This window comes from Pteronotus mesoamericanus, unplaced genomic scaffold, assembly GCF_021234165.1.
Source record: "Pteronotus mesoamericanus isolate MK-2021 breed Mesoamerican mustached bat unplaced genomic scaffold, CSHL_Meso_final contig_163, whole genome shotgun sequence".
In the NCBI taxonomy this organism is placed as follows: domain Eukaryota; kingdom Metazoa; phylum Chordata; class Mammalia; order Chiroptera; family Mormoopidae; genus Pteronotus; species Pteronotus mesoamericanus.
In genome coordinates this window covers 5,481,460-5,494,019 of record NW_026555064.1, presented here as the reverse complement: position 1 = coordinate 5,494,019, position 12,560 = coordinate 5,481,460, and the positions used below count along the sequence as shown (strand labels likewise).

Sequence of the window (12,560 nt, the reverse complement as noted above, 5' to 3'; positions counted from 1 at the left end):
GATTGGTTTCTCAACGCTGCTGAACTGCACAGTTAAAATGGTTAAGATCATAACCTCTATGATGTGTACCTGATCATAATTTAAAAATTTACGAAACAGCGTAATCGCCCCTGTAAGGCAGTAGGAAGTAGAAAAGGTGGTTTGTTTTTGGCCGCCCAGGGGTCACCCGACCTGTTTCCTGTGTCTTTCAGGCCCGGCGTGTCCCTGACCATGCAGGCGTTCTCGGAGGAGGAGAGGAGGCAGTGGCTGGCGGCGCTGGGCGGAAAAGAAGCTGTAAGAACATCCGAGGCCTGAGTTTTATTTCAGCTCCTTTCGAGTTGACGCGTGTTCATTTTTCACAGTATTTAAAAAATAGTCCCTGCTAAAACGGGTGCTTGAATTACTCTCGAAAGTGCTCAGAATTCTAGTCATTTGGCTGGAGGTAGCAGCAGCGCATGTAAGACTGGCATATCCTTAGTTTTTATTTTTTGAGTTTTCATGATTTTGCCACTCAGATTGGCTTTTGCTTGAGGAAGTCATCTGACGTCTCCATTTCTTGTGTCCTACCTGATGGTTCTTTGAGAGGTAAACACAATAAAGACTTGCAGTTCATTTTGATCTTGGCGGAGGCGGAGCAGGAGCTGTGAGGCTGGGCAGGCAATGCTAGAAGCGACTGCTGTAATTATGTTGCTTGATTTAACAGTTTATGGTCTAGCCTAATGGAACACTAGATGCAATATTATGCAGCCTTCGTGAATGGGCGTCTGTATTCACAACTGTTGGAGGAATAAATTAAAGTCAGGGATATAGATCCAGAGGCGCAGAAATTCAGTCTGTCTGCTACTCTATTCAAGCACTACTTTCATTTCCCTGGACTGGTAGCCTTTGGGAGTTGAGAACTGGGAAGGTCATGTGTTGAATGGGGCAGTCAGTGAGGAAAATTATACAACACACCGTACAACCAATTTGAATAACTCTGCTTGAAGTATTGTGACTCCGAATCAATTGCCCGTGCAGGAACCAGGCAGGCTATCTGCAAAGCCTTCGCCATCCTAGCAGGGTTTTAAAAAAGGGAAAGGGTGTCGTTTGTAAGTGGAAGAGGGATGATATATAGTAAGCGGCGAGGGGGCGTCTGAAGAGAGCCGATGGCACAGACAGTGCCACCCGGTGCTAAGGGGAGCCCAGCGGGGAGAGCACAGTGGGGAGGGGCGAGGGGGCCAGGTTGAGTGCATGCGGCAATCGTGATGTGCTGTTTCAAAAATGAAAGCCCAGATTACAGATTTTAGAAGTAGATCCCATACAGGGGAATGTACCACCCACATGGAAAGAGTAGGATCGGATTTCTGGATCATTTTATTGTATTTATCGGCATTTAGCCCCTGTAGTTTTCTGTCTGTATATTCTTAATCTGTCTTAACAGTTTAGCTGGAAGTCAAGAGTCCTTACAACATTAGTAGTTACTGAGAACCAGAATGGTGTTTTTTTTAAAATACTATACTAAAGACCCTGCACTGACTAGGACTCCTCAGAGAACAAAGAAGTGCTTTGGAAAGCCAGTTTGCATAGGAAAAGATCACATGACTAAGTTCTTGAGAAATAAATCTGTCACCAAAGGCAGTCTGACCTTGAAGAATGTGTAGCCCCTTCTTTAAGGAGCCAAGTAATTTGAGATATATGAATAATGGCAAGTCTGCAGAAAGAAAATACAGTCGTGTATACTCTCCGTCCATACACAATGAGGTCTCTCCAGAAGGTATCCAGCCATGTAATATGAAAAATGGAGATGTTTATTGAAGAAGATACAAGAAACATTGTACGTAGGACAATGACACCTCAGTCCTCTTCAAAGGAGGCACCTTGGGACCTCACGCATTTCCCCCAATTGCTATCAGCTGCCCCATCATATTTTCCTAAATCTCACTGATGGTCTGAAATCTCTTCCCTTTCAAAGGTGACTTTAGTTTTGGGAAAAGCCAGAAGTCACAAGGCACCCAATCTGGGCTATAGTGAGGTTGAGTCACCTGGGTGATTTGATGTTTCTCCAAAACACTCTGCATGAGTTGGCACATTGTCATGATGAAACTGCCAATCACCATTTGCGCATAGCTGCGGCCTTCTGAATCATCCAAATAGTTTCCACAGAGTAACGTTCAAGCTTAATGCAAAATATGATGCAGATTCGTTGCTCTACTTGCTCAGTCATTTTGAATGTGACAGCCACACAGTACACATGCTCACTCAACAGCATCCATCACCCCCACTGACTAGTACAGTGAAGTCATTATTGTTCATGCATGTGCATTTCAGTCCACTCTCTTTGGCTGCCAGATTACATTGACGTTGTACAAACAGTTCTTCTTATATTAACAATGGCTGGACTTTTTCCAGACAGACCTTGTTCGTATACTGTCGTGGTTCCATAAGATTATAATGGAGCTGAAAAATTCCTATTGTCTATCGTAGCCTTTGTAGTGTGTTACTGACGTGCCTGTGTAGATGCCTTTGTAAACAAACCTGTCAGTAGTATTAAAGTATAACTACTTAACTCTGGTAGGCTCCAACATCTAGGTTTATGTTTGCACAATGAAGATTGCCTAGTGATGCATTTCTCAGAGCATATTCTGGTTATTAAGTGACATGTAACTGTTCAGCTATGTATTTATATGATGACAGTTAAGGTATTGTGTTTTTTTGCAGATACTATATATGCCTTGCAAATAATAGGGAGGCTCTAGAATTGTTAGAGGCTGGGATTTTCATCTTTTTATTTCAGATGTCGTTATTAAAATTATAGGCTGGAGTCATCTCTTAAGTAAAAACCTGAGTTTAGAAATAGTGCTGAAAAAAATGAGCTTCATCGTACTGATTAAAACACATTTTATATTTGCATGAAGTTTCAGAAAGTTTTTTTAAGAATCATGGTTTCTTCATCTGATTTTTGCCCCTTTGGTGAGAGACAGAGTAGGCTGTCCATACACCAGAGCATGTGATGGCACTTAGCCAGCGTCAGTGTAATTACACGGTCCTAGGTGTGCTTAGTAGGATCATTTTTATTGATTTGTTAAAAATACCGTTTCTCCTGTTTTCTCTCTACTAGCTGTTGCATAGTTTTAATAGAGCCATCATCCCAAGACCAGAAGGAAGTAAGTGCTAATTTTTAAAACTGTTTGTCTCCCTTTTCCACAAGTGCCTTTGTTTTCCTTACTGGTGTCGCACAGGTGCTGGGTGTTCACTGTGCACCTTTGTGCGAACCCTCCAAATCTATGTATTCTAGAAGTGATCCACTGGGGACCTGTTCCAAATTTTCCCAGACTACTGTAATCCTCATCGATCCCATCTTTGCACATTAAAAAAAAGTCTTTCTCTACACCTAGGTAGAGAAAAGACTTCTGCAAAATCAAAAATATGTTCTCTGTAGTTCACTTTGATTTTATTCTTATAGCCGTAAATGAACACATGAGAGTTTCAGGGAGGCATCTATCAACTCCCTAAGCTGTATGTTCCTGTGGACAGGAGCTGTTTAGCAGGCCCTGGGTTTGCGACCCCTGCACCCTCACCCTCACCCTTAACATCCTGTTTATCAGGTCCCCTGTTTGCACCCTCCTCACTCTCACCCTAGACATCCTTTACGCTTAGAGTCTCTGGGTGTAGCTGTAGAAATGATATATCATTGCACCTTGGAGAATAACAAAGGCAACACATTTTCACATATTCCAGGACAATGATTTTCAGATGCATTGTGTCAACTAGAGGAAAATTAAGTTTTGCTTGGCTCTGTGGATTTTCACTGATATCAACCAAAAGGATGATCAGATTTGCTAGATTCCTTATTAATTTACTTTGATATCTTTGGAGAAATTAAGACTACATTTACCACATGTCCACAGTTTGGAAACATTATGTTATATAATACACAATTTCAAAATCATCATTATGTGTATATCACTTGGGCCAGTGCGTGAATAAAAGACATCTCTGTAGCCTGGCACTGGAAGTGGACAGTGTGTCATGGGAGGCTGGAAATGTCCTGGAGCATTTTCTTAACCTCTTTCTGTCCCTCCCTTCCCCTCTTCTCCCCTCCTTCCCCTCCCCTCTCTCCCTCCCCTTCTTTTCCCTCCCTCCCTTCCTTTTTCTCCCTCCTTCCCTCCTTTTTCTCTCTCCCTCCCTTTTTCTCTTTGCTCTTTGCCTATTTTCCCCATTCTCTTTTTTTCTCCTGCTTTCTGTCCTTTCTTATTTTTTATAGAGAAATGGAAACATGCCTTAAAAAAAACAAGTTTTGCCAAGCAGAAAGAAACACTTGCATTTTATAAAACATTGAGAATAGTGGATCCTTAAACAGCAAACCACTGCCCAATTTTCCTCATTAAAATTCTCTTCGAGTCTAGCATTAAACCTACGCGGTTGATCTTCATGGGCTGTTCATGCCGTCCCCATTGAGAGCCAAGAGTTAGCATCACTGCGCCTGGTTCTAAATACAGGCGAACGCATTTGTTTCCCCCTTTTCATTTTCAAACAGGAATTGTCTTTTACCAGGGTGCTTAAATATGACAGCCTAATCCCCAGGCAAGAGTCTGTATTAGAAAAATAATAAAATTATATTTTCAAAATAATCTTTTCTGCTATGTGAATCATCTGTTTTAAATTCATTGCAAAAATAATAAAATATTGAATGCGTAGAGCATGGTATAAAATATGGAATTCTTTTTGAAGCTCATGACCCAAATAATATTTTTGAAAAGTGTTTCCTAAATATTTTCCCCTGAGTTTTAAAAAACTGTGTGTGTTATTTCTTCAACTGTCAAGTAATTTTAAAACCTTCACTTGTATAAAATTTAAAAAACAAAACAAAACTGAACTGTTGTTGGAACTTTGGCAAAATGTATCTTAACTATATCTAGATAGCTTCCCCTGAAGATTTTGTATCACTTTCATTCCCACTGTTTAATGTAAGTTATATTTATTAATATAAAATTATAAATTTATAAATTATTGATAGTACAGGTCTTAATACTCTAGTAAGTGCTCCTCTAAATATGTGAAATTCTCATTCACATTATTTAAACAGGGAATGCATGGCTTTTAGTTTCCTTTTTTAATAGGAAAATAAAGTCAATTGGATTTAAATAATTTTTCCTCTTTTTGTAAGGAAGAGAAACCTAAGTAATTAATCATGCCCGTAATATTTTATACCTATTTCTTTTAGGTGCACAGCTCGATAAGATGGGATTCACAATTATCAGAAAATGCATCAGTGCAGTTGAATCACGAGGTAACATGATTGAGTCATTTTATTCATGAAAGGCGATAGGTATGTAATATCTAAGGGTCATTTAAATTATTGCATTGGTTGAGTGTTGCACAGTGAAATATGTGAATGTAAGTGCACATATATTCTGTGTCAGAGATTCAGTTGTTTGTTTATTATAAGAGGGTGGGATTTTCTTTTTTATTCACATATTCCTCCCCCGCATCAAAACATGAAGCTGGCGCTAAAATGAAAGTCATTGGAAGAATCAGCAGTATTGGATTGCCAGCCATAATCACTTTTTGTTCATGCACTGTTAAGATAATTCCCATCTTCCATTGTCATGTCGGCCTCCATTTAAGAAATAAGTTTCATTGATGTCTAATTTACATATAATAAAGATCCCTGATTTTAACAATACAGATTGATGAGTTTTGACAAATGTACACAGTTATAGAACTATTACTGCAATCATAGATTTCTGTCTCGCCTCAAAATGTCTTGTGCCTCTTGCCAATCAACCCCTATTCCCTTCTTGGCCCTTAACATCCTCTGAGCTGCTTTTTATCATTCTAGTTCTACATTTTTTTTTTTGGCATTTTATATAAATGGTATCATGCAGTATATAGTCTTTTGAGTCTGGCTTCTTTATTTAGCATAATGCTTTTGGCGTTCATCTGGCTTGGTGTATCCTTAGCTCATTTTCTTCTTACTGCTGGAGAGTCCTTCATTATGCGGATGAACTGAACTTGTTTATCCATTCACCTGTGAAGAAGCATTTGAGTTGCATCCATTTTAAATTGAAGGGAAGCAACCCTTTCCCCAGCCCTAAGGGCTATGAAGAACACTCTCTCAGGCGCTTCCCTTATCGTTCCAAAGGAAAAGGAGGGCTCTGGCGCTCTGCAGCCCATCCCGGGAGACTTGAAAGAAACTACTTATTGAGCCCTGCAAATGGGCTTTCTGGAGGCTGAAGTTCTCTTTGTTAAGAGATCAAGAGAAGTAGGGATAAACTGAAAACTTAATTCACTTCCATCCTTGCATATCCCAGTCCTGCATTGGATGACTTAGTGAGATGAAGCATCGTATTCACGCTTTCTATCAAAGCAAGGTCTGTGTGACATTTGAGCCAGGACGGCCACCTGTGAAATTAGAGTGCTGTATACGAGCTCTTCCTTGATTCGGGGATTTGCCCATCGATTATAGAGACCCACGCCACAGAAAGCCTTTTCTCCCAGCTCTCTTACAGTGGCCGTTGAGGCTGCGATAGTTTCCTTCATTTCAGCCCGAACTGAAGTCGTGCTGACAAATGTCTTCATTTTTCTAGTGCTTCAAGAATTTCCAAACTTTAGAAAAATACTGTGATTTTCATATCTCCCATTTTCTTATTCTTGTTTCTGTTTTTTCCTGAGCCTCTTAAGAACCTTAACTTTAATTGTATTACTTGCATGCTTATTATTTTGATAAATTAAATTCTTTCCCCCAAAAGACATTTTATATGTACTTGCTTTTTCCTGAACAGATAGAAATCTATCTAGAATTATTTTTCTGATTGATGTGTGTAGTTTTTTTGAGTGCTATGTACATGGAATAGAACATACAGGGTGGGGTGGTAGGTTTACAGTTGTTTGGAAAATAATACAGTAATAAATAATAATGCAAGAATAAACTCTGTTTTGTGTAGTACTCACCACTGTAAACCTACTTTTGCCTCACCCTGTATGTACTGGAATCTGCATATACTGAATGTATTTTTATTATAAATATATAAGTTGGATGTTTTTAACAGAAGAATGAGTCTACTTTTTAAGTTAGATTTTTCTCATTTTAATAATTAAAAAAAACATATTTTTTCAAATCTTTTGCTCTCTAAGGCCTTCCATTACTGAAGCCTTTTGTTTTTAATGGATGAATGACTAAAAATACAGTTAAAGAATCAACTGTCAGAACATATTATTTAAAGTGATGAGGAATATTATAGAATCTCTGAGGCTTTTATGCTGAATTTGGAAGTTCTTTTAAGGAATTTGGTCTTAATGATTTACCCCAAATCAGCTATAATAGCTACTGATACGTATTTTTTTTTATGCTACAGGTTTTGATGTCTCACTTACTTTGTCAGTCAGAATAAAGCTACTTTACGTTCCCATCTCAAGGAACCGCAAATCTCTGTGGTTTAAAACAGCAGGACTTATTTCTCACCCAGGCATGGGTAGGAGGGCCTTGCTTATCACTGATTCCCGGGCTTCAAGGTGCCTGATTGCCTTTGCAGCCCCATCAAGTTACAGGTTTCTGGGTGTCGTGGCAGAGGGAAACAGCTCTGGAGGGCATTGGACCCTCAAATGTACGCTCTGGTTTTGAAGTGAGTTACATTTGCTCACTACTCACTCTTCAGAAATTGCCATGTGGCTCCTCTCAACCCCAGGGGTCAAAGTAGCACAACCCTGCCAGGAGCCTGGGAAACTGGAGGGAGTGGATATATTGGATTAGTGGCTACTGTGCCCTTTATGAGTCCAAATCCTTATTGACCAGAAGCAGTTAATGAGATCTGATTGAGGAATTATTTATTTTTTAAAAAAATTTTATTTATTTTTAGAGAGAGGGGAAGGGAGGGAGAAAGAGAGGAAGAGAAACATCAATGTGTGATTGCCTCTCCTATGCCCCCAACCGGGTACCTGGCCCGCAGCCCAGGGATGTGCCCTGATGGTGATTTGAACCAGCGACCCTTTGGTTCGCAGGCTAGCATTCAAGCCACTGAGGCACACCAGCCGGGGCTGAAGAATTATTTCTAATCGCTGTTTTCAGTGTTATCAGTAACATGACTGTTATTGTCTGACAACTTCCATTTCTTATATTTTGGTTAAAGCAGTTAGTATGCCTTTTTTCCTAACATGATCTTTTAAAAATGACATTTGTCATTTTTTCTTATCATTTTTATTTGTGATATCACTGAAATATCAGACAAATGTCTGAAACTCATTATAGTCCCCAGTACACTAAGAAAAGGTACATTTTTAGTGTACTAAAATATCTCTTATTACATATATAATGTATATGGCACTAATATAAGTTAAAATATGTTAACTTGTATAAATAATATATGTGAACATACATAGGTGCTAATATATCTTGGCCAGGTTGGGACGGTTTAGCAGTTAATATGCTTTTGAAGTGAGGATGAACTCCATTTCTCTACAATATCAGCATCAATTAACACACTGTCTCATTTGCCCCATCTGGTTTGGCTTAGTGGTTTGAGTGTCGAACCTGAGAACTGAAAGGTCACAGTAGGTTGCTGGTTCTATTCCTAGTCAGGGCACATGCCTGGGTTGCAGGCCAGGTCCCCAGTGGAGGGCATGCGAGGGGCAACCCATCCATGTATCTCTTGCCCATTGATGTTTCTCTCCCTCTCTCCCTCCCTTCCTTTCTCTCTTAAAAAAAAAAAGTCTTAAAAAAAATACTCATTTTCATAGAGTCTCTTGCTCATGAAGTTAGGGCCTGTGGGGAGTCAGATCAATTAATTTTTAATCCACTTGCTAAATATTTGTTGATGATATGTATCAACTGTTAATGGATCCAGGCCACCTGACCACCACTAGGAGCTTGCTGCTCCTGTGTACCACGTGGAAGGACTTCCTGGAACAGCCTTTCCCAAACATTGTTGCATGTTGGAATTGTCTGGGATCTTTAAAAAAAATTCTGTGTTTGGCTCTCACCCCCAGCCACTGTGACTTCACCGCTATTGGGGGTGAATTGGGAGGCGGGATTTTTAAACGCTCCCCAGCTATTCTGATACATAGCAAAGTTTGGGAACCAATGATCCGAATGGAAGAGTTGCCTGTGTTTTGGAAATGGGTTACACAACTGTTGGCTCTGTGTTTATCGTGTCCTGGTACATGAGGAGCCTTTCTCTTTAACTCCTTTAAAACAACCCATCCTAAGCCCAAGCAAACAACACGGAAAAGTTCTGAAGGAAATAGCACAATGCTCTTTGCTTCCTCAGTAATAGGTGACTTATCAGTAATAAAACCCAATTCTATCTGAGGCCAGTCAGTTGACCAGTATTTATTAAGCAGTCACAGGGTGTGCACAGCTCTGCCCCAGGCCTCTGCGGTGCATGTTAGAGGCTTGTTATGTATGATCCTTGAACCATGGTAGGCAAGACATAGAGGTTTGTAAGCAATTGAAGCATATACCAGGTAGTAAAATCAAGTGCTACAAGTTTGCCAGGATTAAGAGAATTTGAATGCATGTCAATGGATTGCAGAGTACTTGATGTGGAAGACCGTGTGTTGGAACAGGCTTCCTTAGATTTAAAGGACAGGAAAGTGTATTTTGGCATTCAGAGACATCTCAGCAAAGACGTGCAGACAAAGCAGCCAAACTTGTTTGGATAAACCGTAAAGGCAGGTACCCAGGCCCTTGCGCTTAGTTGCGAAGGAGCTGGGTAAGAGGGTAGGGGATGGCAGAGGAGCAGGCTTAGAAAGCTGGAGTGTGGGGGCCACGTGCGAGGTGACTTTGTGCAAAGGAGCCTGGAATTCTGCCCGGGTTGGGGTATTCTATAGGGGAAGAAGCGGATGCCACGTTCTATATATTCTGTTGGGGTCAGATAGCATGGATACATCATAGTGATTTAGCAAATGAGGTGGTTGTCACATTTAGCGGTTGTTTGTGCATGGAGCGGAGGGTTCTGCAAGGAATTTCACCTTCAAGTTTTAGTTTAGAAAGCAAAGGATATGAAGGAAACTTAGAGGTCAGCGGCAGACATGATGCCGCGTAACAGGACCACCAGGGTGCCTCTTGGAAATGTGGATTCCTGGGTTTAGTCCGCTTTGTTGAACAGGAATCATTGGTGACTGGGCCTCTGCTGTCGACAGCGAGAGGCCCAGTAAGAACGGTCAAGCAGAGGGAGGAATTTCCTCAGCTTCTGCTCTTTGATGGTAGTTGAAGCCACAGGGGCTCTCCTGAGAAAGTCGAGTTGATGAGGGGCCTGGGCTATGGATCCACAGTGGGCACCTTCTGCTCCTTTGCTCCTCCCGGGCCTCACACCAGTGGCTCAGACCTTCGCCGAGGACCCAGCACTTCAGCTGAGGTTGGAAGGACGAGGAGGAATTGTCCAGGGCCCGGATGCGGTGTGTCAGAAGGGTGAATTTCGGCAGAGGAAAGAGTGGCAGAGAGTGGGGGTTGAGGTGTTTGAAGGAATGAGATGCGTCTGGGACCTAACTCATAGATACAGAAACAAGCTGATGGTTGCCAGCAGGGAAGGGAGTGTGGAACTGGGTGGAGAAGCGGAAGGGGATTAAGAAATACTAACTTCCAGTGGTAAATCACAGGGGTGTAATGGACAGCATAGGGAGTATAGTCATTAATACCTAATAGCTGTATGGTTACTAGACTTATTGGGGTGATCACTTTGTACGATATATAAATGTTGAACCACATGTGGTACACCTGAAACTAACATAACGTCGTATGTCAAATAAAATTTTAAAAAAACATTAGGTTGGCCAAAAAGTCTTACTTTCTTTTCCATAAAATAAGAGATACATTTTTAATTTTCATAATAACTTTCTTGATTTGGATATTTTGAATATGTCAGCTCTCTCCTGCATGGTATAACGTTGATTGTTCTCAGTTAACGTTTTGATTTTATTGCTATCAACCTCAGCTAGTCTACCTGACTGAGGAGCATAATCCAGCAAGAAATCTCCAGTACGAAACTTTGCAGACCACTCAGTCACAGCACATTTTCCATACACTGCACAAATCTTTTTTGCATTTCAGTTGTGTTTTCACCTTTCTTGAAATAACAAATCGTAATATGCCAAAAATGTTGTGTATTTTCTTCCATTTTCAATATTGAAGTGGCTACACAAAAATTCACCCATTTTGATAAATTTTTTTAAATGCATGCTGGTATGACAGCTGTCACTATACAATCTAACAGAATTGTTTCAAATGAAGTTAAAGATAACTAAGCGCTACTAGAGCCAGATGAACTTTTTCGCCAACCCAATAGAAAAAATAGTCACTGGGCAAGATCAGAGGAACGACCGGAGAGGACCGCGGGAAGAAGGGCGGCACCCTGCTTCCCTGAGAGTTCACTTTTCTGTGATTTGAGAAGGGGTCGTCAGGTTTAAGCTCCAACGTGGTGCAATAAGATAGGCATTTTGGAAAGATTCTTAACCTCGCAGAACTTTAATTTAAAAAAGAATGTTACTAAGAATTTCATTCATACTGTCTACCTCTGTGCATGGTTGTGAGGATAGAAAAGTTAATTTTTGTAGATGGTAGACACTTCATTAAATGTGTTTATGTCCTCTTTTCATGCTTCCCCTGAATTCTTTTAATTGTGAAAGGCTCATGTTCCTTCTTTAACAATTATATTGCATGATGGTGTTAATTACATTTCACATATTTATCTTATTTCTGGAACTTGACTCTTTCTTTGGAGTGGAGAAAATGTCTTAGTTTTTGCTGTCTCTTTTCAGAGAACAGACAGTGTCTTGCACATACAGTCAGCGCACTATAAGGAGTTACTTTTTGTTTGAGCGTTCAGAGATTTGATTAAAATGCCACATTAACAATATTATGTGTTCCAACAGTGTAAACTTATTGGAAGAATTTGTTCTTCTCTATGTGGTTGGAATTAGTACTTTCAAATAACATGTAGGATTGGTTTCTACTGCTCCATCAATTTGTCAGCATCTTTCTGAGCTCTGGGTAATATTTTAGACCTCGATAGAAAGATGTATCAGATGCTACATATGGAAGATTTGTACGGTTTTAGATCTGGGGGACTCACTATGTGATTTTGTTAAGTAAATAACTCCCCTTCCCAAAAAGGAGTCCCCTCCCATACCCAGTCCATTGTCTTTTTCTGCAACTGCATGATGTCTAACTTTTCAGGTGCATTCATTGTGCAGTGTGCCAACAGCAAGTAAGACTCGTTTGCTTAAAAATTTCTTTGGTTGCTATTTTTTAAATAGTCATCATGATTTAGAACTAAATTTGTGTGCCACTTTAGTTTATGAAGTTTCCCTTAAAAAAAGTCTTCCGTATGTGAATAATTTGAACATTCACTTTAATTTCTAGAGTATGGCGCTAGAATGTTGGTGTAGGCCAGCTGCCAGCAATCGGATTCAGCCTTGTAACAAGCTGTGAATTCAGGGGCTACAAGTAGGAAGCCACCTCTAAGATGTGACAGTCTCAGATTTGTCACATGTGAGAGTGAATTTGTCTGTCTTTGAAAAGTAAAGTTCTAGGTTTTTGGAAAATCTTTCTGCAGTTGGGTTGAGGATTATTTTCCTGCTTCCAGAGTCTTTTTTGGAATTGTATG

The 12,560-nt window shown here is 40.2% G+C and overlaps 1 protein-coding gene across 4 annotated transcripts in view; it reads left to right on the top strand.

Moving 5' to 3' along the window:
* The window catches only part of ARHGAP10 (Rho GTPase activating protein 10), a 241,326-nt gene that overhangs the window by 122,267 nt on the left and 106,499 nt on the right, over positions 1 to 12,560 (top strand). For all 4 annotated transcript variants that reach the window (XM_054562719.1, XM_054562717.1, XM_054562721.1 and 1 more), the window contains 3 exons: positions 192 to 273; positions 3,077 to 3,122; positions 5,183 to 5,248. In XM_054562719.1, coding sequence (XP_054418694.1) covers positions 192 to 273; positions 3,077 to 3,122; positions 5,183 to 5,248 — 194 coding nt within the window. The remainder of the gene's footprint in view (positions 1 to 191; positions 274 to 3,076; positions 3,123 to 5,182; positions 5,249 to 12,560) is intronic.